This window comes from Amblyomma mixtum, chromosome 3 (assembly GCF_055824585.1).
Source record: "Amblyomma mixtum isolate Tamu chromosome 3, ASM5582458v1, whole genome shotgun sequence".
NCBI classification, from domain to species: domain Eukaryota; kingdom Metazoa; phylum Arthropoda; class Arachnida; order Ixodida; family Ixodidae; genus Amblyomma; species Amblyomma mixtum.
Genome location: NC_143014.1, coordinates 162,093,066 through 162,110,172, shown reverse-complemented (window position 1 = coordinate 162,110,172; position 17,107 = coordinate 162,093,066). Strand labels below are relative to the sequence as shown.

The following is a 17,107-nucleotide window of genomic DNA, read 5'->3' as shown; positions in this document are numbered from 1 at the left end:
TGACGGGGTGCATATCGACAATTACGTATGCATGGCACTCATGCTAAGACTGGAGTGCATGTGAATATTCGTGTCCATCGTGCAAATAAACGGAAGTTGCATAAATAGTGAACTAAATGTAGTGTCAAAATGTCTGTGAAGAAAAAATTCTCATGTTTGCATGTGCTGTTGAGTCATTTTGATTGTAATGGCAAGCGTGGTTATGTTCAAGATTGCAGCAATATCTCGGCACATTATGATTTTGAATGGTAAAATTTTGTCTATCTTGCATCCGTTGCAGTTTCAAGTAAGGTGGACGCACACAGTTTCAACATTGCTGCCAACATGATTTGTGTGAATGGCTTTATTGTACACTGTTGGGAGTAAGGCTTCTAGTCCATCCGAAGTGCTCTGATGAAAAATACCTTTTATAATGGTACTTGTGGTTCTTTCATGTCATTAAAACTAAACTCAAATAATAAATAATGTGAGTTTGAGCTGCATAAGTGAAAGTTATGTGACCGCTTTGTTCATGACAGTACATTTGGTTCGGTTCAATCCGCTACAATGATAGAAGACCGTTCTGCTTTGAAACAGCAAATTGACATGCATTCAAGCTTGGGATGAGCAGCAAGAGAGAAAGCGTGCATATTGTTGACGATGCAATGTTGACCCTTAAGTGCCCGTTACGTTTTCAGTTTTCTTGCCTTAATTTTCTTATGGTCGCACTGGGCGACCCGATTTAGAAAACTGCCAAAAAATAGTCGCACGTCCTAGCTTTAGTCAAAACCAAGAAAAAGAAAACATGCATATTTATATTTTTGTTTTATTTTTATGAATCAATTTTATTGGCGTTTCCTTTGAATGAGTGTGTTGATTTTCGTCAACTGCATAAATGACTTTCTTATTTATGTTGCAATTTTTAACGTTTAATGCTTTTTTTTTCTAGTTTATTGCTGGTTTCGGCTATTTGTATTTAATTTTTTTTGAGGGAGCGCGCGATGATGATGATGATGCTAGCGCTCTTACAGCGCCCCCTACAGTCAGTTAGCAAAGAAGAAAAAACAACATGGCGGTTGTTTACGTACGTTCGAATCGCGGTCGGCGGCTGTTGCGAGTGAAGTATTCGTCGGTGTCTCGTCTTTGTGGCGTGTGTAGTTCTTTAAATTTGCCCCTTTTTTGTTTGTGACCAGTAGACCGCCTATGGAATGCGTGTTTACCTCCCATGCGTCCCTAAAGGTGAGTGAGCAGGACGCAAGCCCGCGCCGTCCAGTACTGGCGTCCCTGATCTGGGTGTTTCCAGCTCATTCTGGAAAATATCTGTGCATATAACTCTTGTTATAATCATCACGATGCAGTGCGTGTGCTGTGATATGTCATCGCATTGACTTTCTCGTGATGCAAGGGTTGGAGAACATTGCAGCATGTCGTTTCCAGCCAGCCTTCGATCCTTCAAGACCAGTGTCTTGAACACCTGAATGGCGACAGTACCAGTTGACGACTTGTGGGTGCAAGGTGGCGTAGATCTGCTAGATTACAGAAAGAAGCAATTGCCGGCAGAATAATCGCAAGACTAACCCACCTGTGGCTCGCAACCACCTCAGTGGACTGAAAAATGCTCGGGACAGAGCGAAGCAATAAAGCTGCACGGTGCGAACGCTATACATAGGTTGCTTACGTCTCATGTAGTACCTATCTGAATTAAATGTTCTGGAATGCACTGGCAGTGTGTACTTCTGCTCTTGAGACCGAGTCGTCCTTCATGGCGCAGAAAGAGTGCACTGAACGCATGTGCATACGCTGGGCGGCGCACCTTAAAAATAAAATTGTTTCCATGTTCACTGCATGTTTTCAAAGGCACATGAGTTCTAAGGTAATCCTCCGAGTTCTCGTTCTGCTGGTATAGTCATATTTGGTCAGTGCAATCAATGACTCTGTGCCCACATACTGTCAAAAAGCAAGATTTGTCAGATCTTTGTCAGCCAGAGATGATGTGCTGGCATGCATAAATTGATATATAGCATCGTAATAGTGTGACACTGAACACTTTATTAAGATGTAATAGCAAGTAATTTCAATGTTTGTGTAAGCCAGTGTATTTGCCTTCATTGAAAAAGATATTCAAGAAAGTGTTTTGGTGTTCGTATGAGGCGGGACAGAACTTGTGTACAAAGTATGTGATAGCCAGGTGCTCAGGGCGAAATGTCACCTACCACTGCCTCTCGCCGGGGCAGGTGGCTCTCTGGAATTCTTTACTTCAGCATACTGCAAAACTAAAATATGTGAAGAGCTGCGCTCGAATTTCGCTTTACCGACTGTAGTTATTGGCTGTCTTTTTTTTTTTTTTGCACGTGGTTTACTGCTGATACAATAACACACATGGCTCAGTGTGCATTGTACTGTGTGCTACTTACTGCATGCAATGTGAAATGCTTCAAAAGCAAGGGTTCGGGCAAGTTGTTTGTTCTAGTTAAGGTTGGTCGCCGAACAGAAAGGGACGACACGGGAACCAGACACACAGCACCGACTATCGAGATTTCTGTCAGTGCTGCGTGTCCGGTTCTCATGTTCATGCTGTCTTTATTTCTTTGTAATGTGACCAACCTTAGCTTCAAAAGCAGTCTTCGCACTATGTATAGGGAGGGTGCACAGAGAGGGCCTGGTAATAAGCGTGTTCATTTTGTGCTCGTGTCTGTGTACAGCACCTGGTGCTAACTGCTCGCTATACTGCACATTTAAATTTAGGTGCCAAATGTACTTCTCTTGTGATGCAGTGTGTGCACACCAGGGAATGATCTCGCATTTTGCATGGTGCAGCGAGTACCCTTCTCCTTAACATGTAACAAACTGTAGCTGCCTTTCAAAAATATCATTTTAGTGCATCAGCATCAGAACCCCCCATGTTGGAATAATCCGTCGGTCTGAAGCCTCAGGTGACAGAGTGGAGGGAGTGAAATCCACCTTCACGAAATTGCAGGGAACAGGGAAGAAGAGAGGGCGGGAGGAGGCGGTTGGCAAGCGGTTGCAAATCTGAGTCGAAGGGTGGAGAGAGTGGATGTGTCACTGATGGATGGGATTTCATCGGGTGAGTGGAGTGGGGGTGTCACGTAGTGATTGATGGTGCCTATTCGTTCCGGCAGGAACATAATGCTAACTTTGGCTTATGGGGTTTAACGTCCCAAAGCGACTCAGGCTATGAGGGGCGCCACAGTGGAGGGATCCAGTAATTTCGACCAACAGTGGCCCTTAACGTGCTCCGACATCACACAGCATCTGGGCCTGTAGTGTGTCACCATCGGAATACAACTGCCACAGCCGGGATCATACCAGCGTCTAATGGAATTTGTTTAATTTTGTCGTTACACTCACAGTAAGATTAGTGTTTCCCAAGTACAAGTTGTATTTAATGTCAGAGTCCAAGGAAGGGCAGCTTTCCAAAGCCACAGCTGGGCTTGTACGGCGTAATTAAGCAGCATTAACATCCTTTAGAATCAATTAACGTGTTTGTACTATGATTACACAATGGACACGGTATTTATCAAGGCAAACAATGGCAGCGTATATATGCCTGCAAATGTTTAAATCAGGAATAGTATCTGCTAGCTTATTAAAAATATATCATTTATAAAATGACCGTCCAACTTCTCAGAAGTACCAAATCTGTGGAGAAATACAAATTGCAGATTGCCAATATGCCTAGGAAAATACATTTTGGCTGTCAAAGAAGGATTAGGAGCACTTTATTATTAATTACGCGAGGATTGTGGAAAGATGGGTCGGGTCACACCCAATAGTGCAAAACATGAACCCTTGGAAAAGATGCGAAGTTGTGGCGCCTATGCACTCATATGCTGTGCATAATGGGCTGCCTTGCATTACCATAACCTGTCCAGGTAGACTGCCACAAGTCAATAAAAATCTCCGATATATACAACCGCAGTTTTTCAGTTAGGTAGACATTTTATTTGTGACATTCTTAATCTAGCTGGCAGGCTATCACCAGCCCGAGGTGAATGTGACGTGCAGGATGAAACGGGTGCCATATCTGGATACTGGAGTAAATGTGATGTGATGAGCCTTGGGAGCATTCCTCTTCACATGGCGCCAGGCAGTCTTGCGGCCACATAATACGGCTGACAGTGCTTCATTCTGTAACCTGTAATACCGCAGTTACTTGCATCATGGATGCAGTTTCTTGTGGGAAAAAATTAGAATGGTAAGTTTGGTGCATTTATTACATGGTGTGGTCAGTTGAACTTTCCCCAGATTTTGATGATTGATGTAGGGAAAGCATTTATTATACAAATGCATCCATTATTTAAGTAAATATGGTGTACAAAAACCTGGAATGGAAACAGAAATCAGCATCTGCAGGATTGAAACAAATTCCTAACAACTTTGCCACAGCACCATACCCATGACTGGTACGCCGTTCCCTACCTCAAGCTAGGGCTGGCGGAACAGAACAAAATAGATGGGATCATAAGGCAGGCATATAAAGCAGCATTGGGGCTGCCCCACTGCACTCCTACGGAAAGACTTCTTAAACTGGGGATCTACAACACCACCACAGAACTATGCGAGGCACATATATTTGCGCAATTAAGGAGGCTTGCGACCTCACCCCCGGGGAGAAAGATCCTGAGCAACCTAGGATTACATGATAAAATTCCGGAAAGAAACGCGCAGGCAAAATTACAGACCAAAGTTAGAAAATTACTCACTATTAAACCACTTCCAAAAAACATGCACCCTGCTTTTCACGAAGGCAGGAGGAGAGCCAGAGCAAAGGCCCTTGAAGCCAAGCTCGAAGGCTCGGAACACACAACCTATGTAGACGCGGCGGAATACGAAGGAGGCGACTCCTTTGCGGTCGTGGCCGTGAACGACTCGGGTGAAACATTAACGGCCGGTTCGGTCAAAACAAAAAACTCAGGGACAGCGGAGGAGGCGGCTATCGCCATGGCAATGGCCAGCACCAAAGCAGTCACCATAATTAGCGACTCCAAGGTGGCTATCAACAATTTTGCGCGGGGTATGATCTCCCAGGAGGCAGAACGAATATTAAGACATAAAGACTGGGACCAAAGAGAGGTGGAACTAATATGGGTGCCGGCACACTCGGGGAACAGGGGAAACGAGTTGGCTCACAGTATAGCTCGAGGTTATGTCAGCCGAGCAGTGAGCCGGGTCGAGTCCCCAAATTTCACGAGAGATGCATTCATATCATTTCACGAATACACCAATCAGTTTAAACTGGAAAGGAGGATCTATCCGCCACCAGACAAAAAGCTTGACAAAAGCCAGGAGGTAACGTGGCGTCGGCTCCAGACGCGAGCCTTCTTTAGCCCGTCGAGACTAGCACACATGTATCCAACACAATACAACGCTACTTGCAAACAATGCGGCGAGATAGCCGGATATGACCACATTTTATGGAGCTGCAAAAAGGCGCCGCCACCGGCGGACCTACTACCAGTCCCTTCTCTAGAGCGGTGGGAGGCTATACTGGCCAGCTCAGACCCGTTGACGCAAGTCCGGGCCACTGAGTGGGCTCACAAGGTCGCCAAGAGCCATGGGCTCGAAGCCACCTAGTATAATGCCCACTAGGGCTCAGTGCTGACAATAAACGTTTTCCAATCCAAATGCCAAGCCACATTTTAGCCCCTAGCCTTTCACTCTACACTGTCCTTAATCTGTTCATTCCCAATGGGCCAGACATGAGGCCGTATGGCACTCAGGTATCCGTATCTGTCTATATGGACATGCCACGTTGTCTACTACACAGCTTTTTAAACACTTGTAGCAACAGTGTCAGTTTTCTCAGAAGCATGAAACTTTGTTACGATTAGTTTTATGACACACCCAGCACATTAACAGGCATTCTAGCCAAATTATAATTTCGTTGCAGTTGGGCTTTGAAGCATTTTTCATTAATGAGTAAAAAGGAAATGACATTAACTGGGCACTATATGTTTCATAAACTAAGCTGCCTTCTCGACAAATAGGGGCATTTTAGAATTTCTAGGCAACAAAGTTGGCACAGTGTTCCCATCACACAACAGAAGGCTCATTGCTTGGAAGGCTGGTGGAGAGACACTGTGTAAGAGCCAAGCAAGTTCATTTATGAAGTGCTTTATCATGTGAGGGAAGGCTATTCACGGCTGTTTCTACCATGGCAATATAACTTCATGTCACAAATTGCACCAGCAATGTTCTGAAAAATGAGTAATACTGTTTTTCTGTTGCAGCAGTATTCTGTTTGCAAAATAAGATGAATAGTAGTTTTGCGCTGCAGCTTTCAGTGTGCAAGATGACAGCTACGGCTTAGCCTTTTGTCAAGAATACTTTTTCTCATATGCATTGCAGAACTGTAGAACCACATATTGTCAACTGTCCTAAAAGGCAAGGTGTGTTGCTGGGCGAGTTGGTTGGGGTACATCTTGAGAAAAACAGCGCTTGCAGACAAAGGAAACGAGAAGGACACACAACTGCGCTGTTTTTTTTTTTGTGTGTCCTTGTTCTGGTCCTTTGTCTGCAAGCGCTGTTTTTCTCAAGATGTCCTAAAAGGGCGGTGCACTGTGACAGCACGACGCAACAAAGAGGAATGCAGCATGGAGCGACACTTCATACTAATTTTATTGAAGAGCGCATGCCTCTCTGAGTGCATCACATGCAGGCAAAATGAAATCAAGCAGGGATGACGAAGAAATAAAATTATAGTGAATGCAAGGCAGGTATGAACAAGAAAATGAGTGCACTAATTTCCCAATGCACATGCAGGCAAAATGAAATCAAGCAGGGATGACGAAGAAATAAAATTATAGTGAATGCAAGGCAGGTATGAACAAGAAAATGAGTGCACTAATTTCCCAAAGATGAAAAATGTTTGCCAATTGTCAGAAGTTCTCTGTTGAGCAGTGTCAGAGAGGGCGTACTCACACAAGCAGATTCTGAGTAGGGAATGAGGGGCCTGAAATATCTCAATTTCTTAATTGTCGGGTTTAACATTCGGGAGCGACACATGGGCTATGAGGGACACCATAATGGAGGTCTCTGGATTAATTTACACCACCTGGGGCCCTTTAATGCACGCTGACTTTGCACAGCACATGGCCATCTTTGTATTTTGCCTCCACTGAAATGTGGCCGCCATGGCCGGATCAAACCCACAGCCTTCGGGTAAGCAGTCTAAGAACGCCAGAGCCACTGAGGCGCCGTGGCGGGATGAGTTCTCCATTCCTAGGAGGAAAGTTTTGGGAAAAAAGGAATGACTAGAAAAGAAATACCAGAGGCCTGTAGTGCACCCTCAATGGTGCTGCTTGATATGGGATATGATGGCGCACCTTTCTCATGACCATGTGGGCTTCAAGAAAATTAGCAAATGGCACTCCTCTTCCCTGCTGTGTCTTGAGCTTGCTATGCTAAAGCACTCTGTCAGAATAGCCCGCCAACTAGCTCATAACATAATCCTAATCCCTCACCTGAAATCTGCCATCTTCAGCTGGCAGGGCCTACAAACGCCAGCACAGTCAGATGCTACTTTCTGGCTGCTCTGCATCTGGCACGAGTGTAGCTCCATTATAGCAACAGCATGCATGTGCTTGCACATGTGCACATGCGTTGCATGGTCAACACGTACATGTGTACATGTTGTGGCAAGCCTCGCACTGCTCACTATGAAGCTCGCAACCACTGCACGATTTGCTAGTTCTTTCCACTGTGTGCTTGAAGTTCACCAAACTTTGTGACTTTACATGCCACTGGCCATCTCCCACTCTCTCAGTACTGGACTTAGAAAGCTCAATCCTCACTTTATGCTTCCTAAATAGGGCAGATTTGCGGTGGTCTGCTCCTCCTTTGACACCTGTTGTAAAGTTTTTCGGATGTGAAATTGAAGAGTACTTTGATTAATGTATCCAATCACCCATTTACCTAGCCACCAAAGCGAGAGTACTTCAGTGCCTTGTGCATTGACTCCAAGTGATTATTTTTTGTTAATCCAATGTACTGCCTATAGCAGTAAGCCCACTGACATGCCCTCTTTGCGTATGTTTTCTCAAAATTTCTGTGAAGCCAAAGGCAATTAAGCTGATGCTCTTTGGAGTGGATACCAAGAAGTGCAGGGAGCAACTGTTGAGAGTCAGTTTCATCTGTCCACTTCATCAGAGTGTGCAGCATGTCCCTTGTTGTACTCCTGCAGTCCTTGTTTGTGACTGTATTCAGGTGCGTGCTCCAGTTGTGTAGCACCTGCCAGCTGCAAAGCAGTCGACTCCTCAAGGGACCCATCACCTGCTCCCGTGCACTGCCATAAACAGGGGCATCATCAGACATAAATGCCTGACATGGTATTGTGTTTTTTCTTTGATGGCCTCGAAAAACCTCACCACAGTGCCCGTGTTCACCCTTTTTGAAATCAAGTAGGCACACGGGATACCAAAGGCATCTTGAGAAATTGTAAGCAGGGTTGTCAGTTGGAATTAGTACTTATTTATGCCATGGGTGGAGTCAATGCACAGTTTCGCTGCCCCCAATTCATAAAGGAGCTCTCGTTGTGGGAACGTCATTAATGCTCGCTCAAAGTCACCACCATGACTGTTGGGGTCACCCTTCTTCCTGTAATACAACAGTGGCGACTCATTTTCTGCCCTCCTTTCTTCGACCCATATTTCAACACTCTTAAAATTGTCTGCATCTCTCTGCTCTGTTTTGCCAATCCTAAACTTATCTGCAATGTTACGGAGGTCCTTAGTGGTCACAAGTTGCATCCGTGGGCTTGATCCACTTGTACCTGCTCGGATGTTGTGCACAATGGTTTTTTCTGGCACTCCTGCTAACCGGCCTGAAAATGGTACAGAAAAAAACTGTTAACATCTCTGGTGGTTCATCTGCCTACAGCCATGTAATAAAGTGACAAATACTTCTGGTCGGATTCCTTCGTCTTGCACTTTGTTCCTTTTCACAGGTGACACACAGTTCATCTTACTTTCATTTCACTTTTGTGGCACTGCAAAGCACACGACAAAATGGTTGTTTCAAAGCCAGATGGACTTTATTTTTATGAGCTTGAGTGTTTAAACTTGCATACAGCAATGCAAAACAGGGAAGTTATATACAGCGTGTTATAAATGCAGAATATAACAGCACTGAAAATGTGGACAAGAAAAGAATAAGGACGTGTGCTTCTCATCCTGTCCCATTTCATTCTGCATATTCAAAAAATGCACCAATTCGCCTGGCAGCAACCTCTAAGGAGTAGAGACACCAAATTTTTGAACGCGATCTTTGTTTCTTTGGACTTTTGCACAAGACAATAGTGTACACGAGTCACAATGTAGAATTCACTTACGCCAGGTGAATAATTTCTAAGTGAATATTTTTCTCATGCTGTTTCAGTTTCAACACCTAAATGACTGCTGCTAAGTCAGAGACAATTGGAGGGCATGCCAGTCATACATAAACTGAAATATAAATGCTGCTTGTTCATTTTTTTTTTGCGATTTCAACTCTTGTGCAGGCTTGTGTTTTATATTAGTGGTTTTTCAGGAAAGGAAATGGTGCAGTAACTGCCTCAACCATGCCATGAAGGAAAGAAGGAGTGAAAGAAGCAAGAGAGAAAGGTGCTGTAGTGGAGGGCTCCGTAATAATTTCGACCACCTGGGGATCTTTGGGCACTGACACTGCGCAGCACGTGGGCACCTCTTGCCTCCATCGAAACTCAGCTGCCGCAGCCGGGTTCTAACCCGGGTACTCCAGCTTAGTAGCTGAACACTCAAACCACAGCCGTTCCTGTGAGCATTACTGATGAAGTGCCAAAACAGCCAAATAATTCTAATTAATGAAAGTTCACTGCAGACGATCTGTCTCATGAGAGAAAACATGGCCCTTATACAACCATTAGACTGGTGGCGTTGCATTGATCAGCAACAAAATGCCTACGCTTTTGACAGGCAGCCAAAAAAAGAGGCTAGCATCGAGTGCAACTGTCAGTCATTCAAGACACGTTTCATGGAGCTCAAGCCGACTTCTTACGGATGAAGTTCAACGTCAGCCGATTGAGCGACAGACCTAGGATAGTCAATGAAACCAGCAGAAAAACAAAAGAAAACATTGGAGTAGTCCAGTGCTAGATGACATTCCTAATTATGTTCAGTTCGAAAGACTGGACCCCTTCCACAAAGCATCTCTAAACTAAACGGCATGAAGTTCGTACAGACTGTGCTGTGCATGCAATGTGCCGTGGATCAATTGTTTTCCACCCTTCGATGCGACCAAGTAGGCTGAAGTGAATTGCACTGCAGTCAGATACAACTCGAGAATGAAGTGGCAGATGGCCCTTAAAGAAGACCCCCCAGTCAATGGTGTCAGCTGATTTTCATCAGTTAATCCAATTAAAGCCATAACTAAACCCCTTTCATCTGCCACCCTCCTGCAATGCTACCCCCTAGGATTAACCATGACATCATGAGAATCGGTCGACGCCATTGGATGGCAGGCTTCTTTTGAGGGGCATTGGCCGCTGGGTTCTTAAGCTGTGCCCTACTATAACTTCTTCCGCCCCCTCGTTTTGTGGGACATGCCTTCTCCCACTTTACAATAGGCATTTTCGTGTTGTCCCACCTCTTTTGTGCCATAGATGCATCGCAGAAGAATAAAAACCATTGAAATGATCACTCGAGTTAATGAACAATATCTTCCCCCTAAAATACATTTCTATTGCACTTTCGTCTCCCATTTATGAAAGGTTGGTGGAGTGTAGCTTCTAAACGTTTTAACATTCCGGTACAGTCAACACAGCATGCACAAATGCTTTGTACAAGAGGAGTGGCTAACCTGCAAGCACTCCGGCATCATTCTGGGACAGCCTTTGGTGGCAGGCCTCATTGAAGTATCCGTAGTGTTTCTTTTGAAACACTACATATACCTTGCCCTCTTTCTCCATGACCTCTAGAGTAGCAAAGCAGTGTTTGCCGATTTCGCAGCTTCCTTGCCCCTTTTCCTGCCTTTGGCGCTGTTCTATAGGAAGCTCTTCATACGAGCCGGAACGGTGGCAGTGCAGGTAACGTTTAAAAACCCTTGGTGCACATTCCTTCTTTCCTGTAGAAGCTACAAAATGGCAGCAAGTTTTGCTTTCTTCTCCATCTTTCCAGGCGCAAAATTTTGAAACGGAAAGACTGTAAACATAACTAAGCACTCCACATAGTATTAGTTAATTATTAGTGTGAAAGCACAATTCCGAACGGTAAACCCCGAGCAAGATCCTGCGATGTATGTGGGTTTGTGCCAAGAGCATAGCAACAGCGACACAGCAACCACAGCCTCACAGCAGAATTGTAACATAGTTATGACACGATGCCAACATATGATGTTAAGTCCATGACCACTCATGACTAAAGCTTATGCACCAATAAATCCAACACAACAACAACTCATGACTAATATGAAATTTTTAAAAATTGAGGCGTGAACAAAGGTGGGCTCCATTTTGATAAAAACGTGTACACAATGATAGCAGATGAATAACGGCATAAGGCATCCTTAGAAAGCCAACAGTAAAGTAACAAGACAAGGCAATGTTCATGAAATTCTGCTTTTGCACGTTTATAAAATTTCGGCAAAACTTCTCTGTCAATTTTTTGTGTATCACACTACTTTCATTTTTTGAAAAGCAAGGCCAAATTAAAGTTTGTACTTTTTACATACACTAATGAAAAATGCATGTGCTATGGAGTGGGCACATATGCAGTACTCTCGCACTACTACTGGCGCTCTGCCAAGTGCGCATGACAATCACAGATTTAGCTTCACATTTTTAGCCTTTTGCCTGCAGTGCAGAACTGCATTTCCCAGCTTTTTTATTGTTAAAAATTTATCAGTCATTCGCTTACTGTTTTTTCCTGCTATAGCGCATGGGGAACAATTTTTGGAGAAAATTATCAAGTTCAGGTTAAGTTATTACACGGACTGTTACATGGAAGTATTTCAATTTTACTACACCCTGCAAAAACTCATTCCTGCACAGCAACCTTTTACATGGCCCTGTCCTTTGACCACAAATTCAGGTCAGCGCTGTTGACTTCTAAAGGCAGAACAATGCTGGGCATTCTTCCTACACACTTCTGCGTGTTGCGATTGCCATGGCTTCAGCGCTGCTAAGCTGGTGCATGCCGCGACAATGTTGTGTGTCCTGTCGAGACATTGCAGGTGCCTGCAACAAAGCATAAGCAAGGCCTGTAGCAGCGAGTATGCTCCAAGGACCAGTTTTTTTGCTGCAGTTTTTTTCCACTATAAATATGAAAGAGAGTGCACTGTTTGTCACTTTGCTTATGGAGGAGCTAGGACACCAAAAAAAAAATTCTGCAGACACACATAAGACTGCTTACCAGCGAGAATGCCAAAGCACTAAAGTGCACAGTCATGCTATGTTGCAGAATGATGAGTCATGAGTGCAAGGCATGACTACGCAACTTTGTACAAACTCTGCACACCTTATGTTACTAGTAAAGTGCTGAGTCATGCTACACTTCAGAATGATTAGGAGTCAAAACTATGACTACCTAAACTTTGTACAAACCATACCTTACATTACAAATAAGTGCAAAATGACTATGACAAGTCATGGCTTTCAAAGGTTATAGTACCTTACGTTTCACATTTCACTCGAATGCCCGCAAAGGTTACCTCTGCAGATCTGTCGCACTAGACTAAGCCCATTGAAATCTTCATGGTTCCTTTAAAAACGTGCATGTCATCGCTAATTTTGCGTGCACAAAACCACGTGCAAGTTTCCCCAGGTGAGTGTAAGCCCGTCAATAAAAAAAAAGAACGCGCTTTGTGTTTACAAACTTAAAATGCGCGCACTCGAAAAGTCAATAAACTGCAACTTTTCAATCGGTAATCTAAGCGCGCGACTGCATCCCGCTTTGGCCCTTTATTGCTTTCAGTGCACGTTAAAGAACCCCAGGTGGTCGAAATTTCCGCAGCCCTCCACTAGGGCGTCTCTCATAGCCTTAGTCGCTTTGGGACGTTAAACTCCATAAACCAAACCAACCCCTTTATTGCTTTGATCACTGCGTGCGTGCATGCAACAGTATAGACTTCGTTTCTTACCTTTATTATTAGAGTCGAAGACTAGATTCTCCACCTCTTCCTCGAAGTTGTGGTGCCGTCGCAGGTCACGAAGGGCGACAAAATGCTTCGGACGTAAGTCGCACAAGAACGGCCGTGCCTTACTACATGTTGTTGTTGTGACTGGGAGAAGGATGAAAAGGAAATTGCATGGGCCTGCCTACTGGCTGGATCCGAGCCACCACCGCTGCCGCGTGCAGATAGAGGAGAGATCAGAGGAAAGAGAAAAAGAAAAGACGCGTCGCAGCAACAACCGCGTCCTTCCCCAAGAATATCCTTGATGGGTGTTTTTAAATTACTAGTATTGAAGAACGCCTTGTCGCAAACCGCTGAAGCAACGCCATCGCACGTGTCCGTCTCCATGCTCAAGGCAAAAAAATACGCAAGCGAGCAAGAAATGCACCTTGGGATACCTCGGGATATTGAGCAAGGATTTTCACGAAGAGTTGAGATTTTCCCTGTCGGTTGAAGCGCAGTGTTCCCCAAAAGTCCCCACAGAGTGACCTAGAGTAGAGCTGTGACGTCTTTTCTCGGTTGGCCAATCGCAACGAGGATCACCTTCCTCTGATTACGCCCTCCGCTTCTGCAGTGCGCAGGCATGATGCAGCCGCCGGTAGCTGCGGTAGGCACAGGCAGGCGGAACCTGCCTTGCCTACCGCGCGAAAGTCGCTACTGACGTCAGCGCCACCGCATCTTCGTGACGTCGCGGGGTGAAGGAGGTCACCGGTCTGGGATTGTCTTGAGAAACGGAGGGACGCGCGCGCTTAGCGCGCGCTTCCGGCCTTCCCCTTCACCACCATGACTGCTTGAACCGGCACGCCGACGATGCTTCACCCTTGTTAGCACCCATGGAGTTTTTTTTCCTCCATGTTAGCACCCAAGCTACTAAACCGGCTAGCCGAAAACGTAGCAGGAAGTCGGGAGATCGGCGAGTGCAGCAACAGAGGTGGAAAGAAGAGTGAAAGGTGGAGGGGCCGGGCATTTATGTATCTTGCGTTGAAACGTATGATTGAAAGTACTGCAAAAAAATACCACAAACGATGGTTGCAGGTTATGAATACGAATGAGGTAAAATAATAATATAAGGGCTATTTGAAATGCCTGTAGCATTGCGTGAATCGTGATGGTAATGAAGCGTTTTGCACTGCATTTGCAAAGCTTTTATTATACAAGTATTACGGCAGACATTGAAGCTTCTTGACATAGTTTTTAGTTGAAAAATTTTTTTCAGTTGCGAAACTACCCATAGGTGCAATTTTGAAGCAAAGTGATCTCCCATAGAGTTAATATGACCAACTGATCGCCTTTCTTTCTCTACTCGTACTACACTCCTTGCATCGAAAGTTTGCAGATTGTCGCGTTACCTGTAGGCGCCTGGTTGAACTGAACGCAAGGCTACTAAGAGCATCTGAGAGCCATGAACGTAGTTATTTATAGGGGGTGTAAACGTCTGCTTGCTCCCAGAAACTGCTATTCTAGCCGCCATACGATCACCGATGGCTGGGCAAGTTTCGAAACGCGTGTTTCGAGGGGCCTGAGCAGCCGTAGTGTGTGCCTGCTGCGACGTGGTTGCGGCGCAACTGTTATCGGTTGCCTTCAAGTCACGTCAATCACTCAGAACTGCGCAGGGATCGCTACCAATACAGTTAGTATTCTGGCCATACTGCCCGTTTCGGGACATAGCCCATGTTCGGTATATACCTTGGTTTCAGTACACTACAAAGCAGGATTGTGTGTGGTGCCGGGTGCAAATAAGTGGCTGGTACAGCCAGTACAGCTTCGTCGCTTCGTGTATACGCGGATTTCACCGCACCACGAGGCAAATTAGCAAAGTCCAATGTGTTTGTAGGTAAAGGGCGTGCCGTCAAATCATTTGCAGGGAAATGTCTGAAGAAGGCACGGAAGGTCTACCGACGGGACCGTTGCCCGGCGTGTCGTATCCCATCGAAGTGATATACTGCGGCGAGTGCTCGATGCCGCTTGAGTACTGCGAATACTACCCAGACTCGCAAAAGTGCAAGGAATGGCTTCAGAAGAACCTCCCCGAGGAGTTCGAGAGGCGAATGAACCTCAGTGACGCACCGCAGACTGGAGCAGGCGGCGATGAAGAAAAGAAACGTCAGAAGCGTGGCGGCAAAGGCATGGTCAAAGCCAAAAAGAGGGTGGAAAAAGACAAGCGAATTTGTCTGTCCAGAGCGTCACGGTGAGTAAACACATTTCATACGGTTACGTCGTACGAGGTCATTGTGAGATTGACATTCTTGCTACGGCCACCTGAACGTGGCTTTGCAAATGCTGTGTAGTTGTATCCTTCCGTTCATTTTCTCGTCCTATGACTGCATATTCTGCAGCGGTAATGACCAGCTCTACCGTTTCAGTCGCAAAAACGTGGACATAGCGCGACCTTTCTTTGAATGAGCCACGCCTCCCACCGTACGAGTATGACAGCTTGTAACAAGTGTCGATTAATTTTATGCGCCTATCACGAGCCTTCGAAAGTTTTCACCGATTTTGTTTCGTGCATCCTGCAAGTGTCAGATCAACCTAGCATGCGGTCAGGATCATCGCTGAGCAGAATAACCTCCCATTGCTCCTCCGAGGGGTTGGGGTTGCACTGGCTGGTGGGGAGGGCCAGCGCAGCAGCAGCAGCCAATGGACTACCGGACTAGCCGGCCCACCCACATGTTCTGAGAATACTGAACAAATAAAGATGTTTTTAATCAATTAAACCTAGCATGCGTAACTACCGTTTTCCGATTATGCATCAACCAAGCGCTTGCTGATGCATGTTCTGTTTTTACAGAGGAAAGAAGAAGTTCGTGACGGTGGTGACCGGCTTGAGCACCTTTGACATTGACCTGAAGGATGCATCAAAATTCTTTTCTCACAAATTCTCCTGCGGTTCGTCTGTGACTGGAGATGATGAAATTGTCATCCAGGGTGATGTAAAAGATGATGTGTTTGATGTCATCAGCGAAAAGTGGCCAGAAATTGATGAAGACCTCATAGAGGACCTTGGTGATCAATCCCGCTAGGCCTGTACAGAATAAAATGGTATTTACCTCTGCTTCTATTGGTAAAACATAAACTGCAATGTTTGAAGTGCAGTCTGCAACATATGGTGCATGATAATTAGTGTGTGGTTCGGGCACATTGTGCACTGACTGACATCGAGCTGAGAAAATGATCGTAAAAGGATAATGTAAGGAAGGCGGTTGAATGTGCATGTTATATTTTCTGCCACCTTTCAGAGTGGTGCAGCAGACTCTCATTAACCCCCTCGCCGATTTCGATTAGCAAGGCTCGTCATAAGCAGACTGTCATTACTGGCTCTTGACGAGTCCAGCTTGTCATGTGTTTTCTGGCACTGTGCATCCGGTATAAGGCGAGTAAGGCTTGTCTGAAGCGCGTTCTTAGTTTGCGAACAAATTGCAGCACTGGTTACAAATGACCATTTTTGTAACAAGTACGAAAAAAAATTTGTCCGTTATCAGATTTGAATTCAACCTGTTAATTCAACCTTTCGATTATTCAAATGGATGTTTTGGTCCTGTCAACAAGTGCATTAAAAAGGCTCCTTGTCTGCTGTGGTGCTGCTGTGGTGGCTCAGTGGTTATGGTGCTCGGCTGCTGACCCGAAAGACACAGGTTCGATCCCGGCCACGGCGGTCGAATTTTGATGGAGGCGAAATTCTAGAAGCCCGTGTACTGTGCGATGTCAGTGCATGTTAAAGAGCCCCAGGTGGTCGAAATTTCCGGAGCCGTTCACTACGGTGTCCCTCATAGCCCGGGTCGCTTTGGGACGTTAAACCCCCAGAAACCAAAAAGGCTCCTTAATTCAAACTCTGCATAATTTGAACAAATTTTCAGTCCCCTCTCAGTTCTAATTACTGGGAACCAGCTGTACACCCAGTTCACTGTGGCACAGTATTCACTGAGGACTGCGTTTTCATTTGTGTCATTTGTTGCAAATTACAATGGCATGTGTGTTCTTGCTCAAC

General features: G+C 45.3%; 2 protein-coding genes across 9 annotated transcripts; one reads left to right on the top strand and one right to left on the bottom strand.

Moving 5' to 3' along the window:
- The first annotated feature begins 1,028 nt into the window (after nt 1–1,028).
- DENR (density-regulated protein) lies at nt 1,029–16,175 on the top strand. 4 transcript variants are annotated; one of them, XM_089581737.1, is made up of 3 exons: nt 1,029–1,218; nt 14,987–15,310; nt 15,911–16,175. In XM_089581737.1, the coding sequence occupies exons 2-3, from the start codon at nt 14,991–14,993 to the stop codon at nt 16,140–16,142; spliced, it is 552 nt and encodes a 183-aa protein (XP_089437863.1). In that variant the 5' UTR covers nt 1,029–1,218; nt 14,987–14,990; the 3' UTR covers nt 16,143–16,175. The 4 variants fall into 4 exon arrangements, with proteins under 4 accessions (XP_089437863.1, XP_089437862.1, XP_089437860.1 ...); XM_089581736.1 differs by lacking the exon at nt 1,029–1,218 and adding an exon at nt 13,883–13,945; XM_089581734.1 differs by lacking the exon at nt 1,029–1,218 and adding an exon at nt 13,935–14,072.
- Nucleotides 3,905–13,673, bottom strand: LOC149352549 (uncharacterized). 5 transcript variants are annotated; one of them, XR_016290807.1, is made up of 5 exons: nt 13,090–13,673; nt 12,097–12,187; nt 8,901–8,986; nt 4,218–8,821; nt 3,905–4,135 (listed from the first exon to the last, which is right to left on the bottom strand). XR_016290807.1 is itself a non-coding variant. In XM_089581738.1 (2 exons), exons 1-2 carry the CDS (start codon nt 10,919–10,921, stop codon nt 8,460–8,462), a joined length of 471 nt encoding a protein of 156 aa, XP_089437864.1. In that variant the 5' UTR covers nt 10,922–12,088; the 3' UTR covers nt 6,599–8,459. The 5 variants fall into 5 exon arrangements, 1 of the variants encoding a protein (XP_089437864.1); XR_016290806.1 differs by lacking the exon at nt 8,901–8,986; XR_016290808.1 differs by lacking the exon at nt 12,097–12,187.
- Nucleotides 16,176–17,107: the final 932 nt, after the last annotated feature.

What these genes read in the sequence shown, in the direction of transcription:
- LOC149352549 (XM_089581738.1), bottom strand. Translation starts at nt 10,921, where the DNA reads ATGGAGAAAGAGGGCAAGGTATATGTAGTGTTTCAAAAGAAACACTAC. An exon ending in TGATGCCGGAGTGCTTGCAG is followed by an intron (nt 8,822 to 10,812) that starts GTTAGCCACTCC and finishes TACCATTTTCAG; the next exon opens with GCCGGTTAGCAGGAGTGCCA.
- DENR (XM_089581734.1), top strand. Translation starts at nt 13,975, where the DNA reads ATGTTAGCACCCAAGCTACTAAACCGGCTAGCCGAAAACGTAGCAGGA. An exon ending in GGTGGAAAGAAGAGTGAAAG is followed by an intron (nt 14,073 to 14,986) that starts GTGGAGGGGCCG and finishes AATCATTTGCAG; the next exon opens with GGAAATGTCTGAAGAAGGCA. An exon ending in TGTCTGTCCAGAGCGTCACG is followed by an intron (nt 15,311 to 15,910) that starts GTGAGTAAACAC and finishes CTGTTTTTACAG; the next exon opens with AGGAAAGAAGAAGTTCGTGA.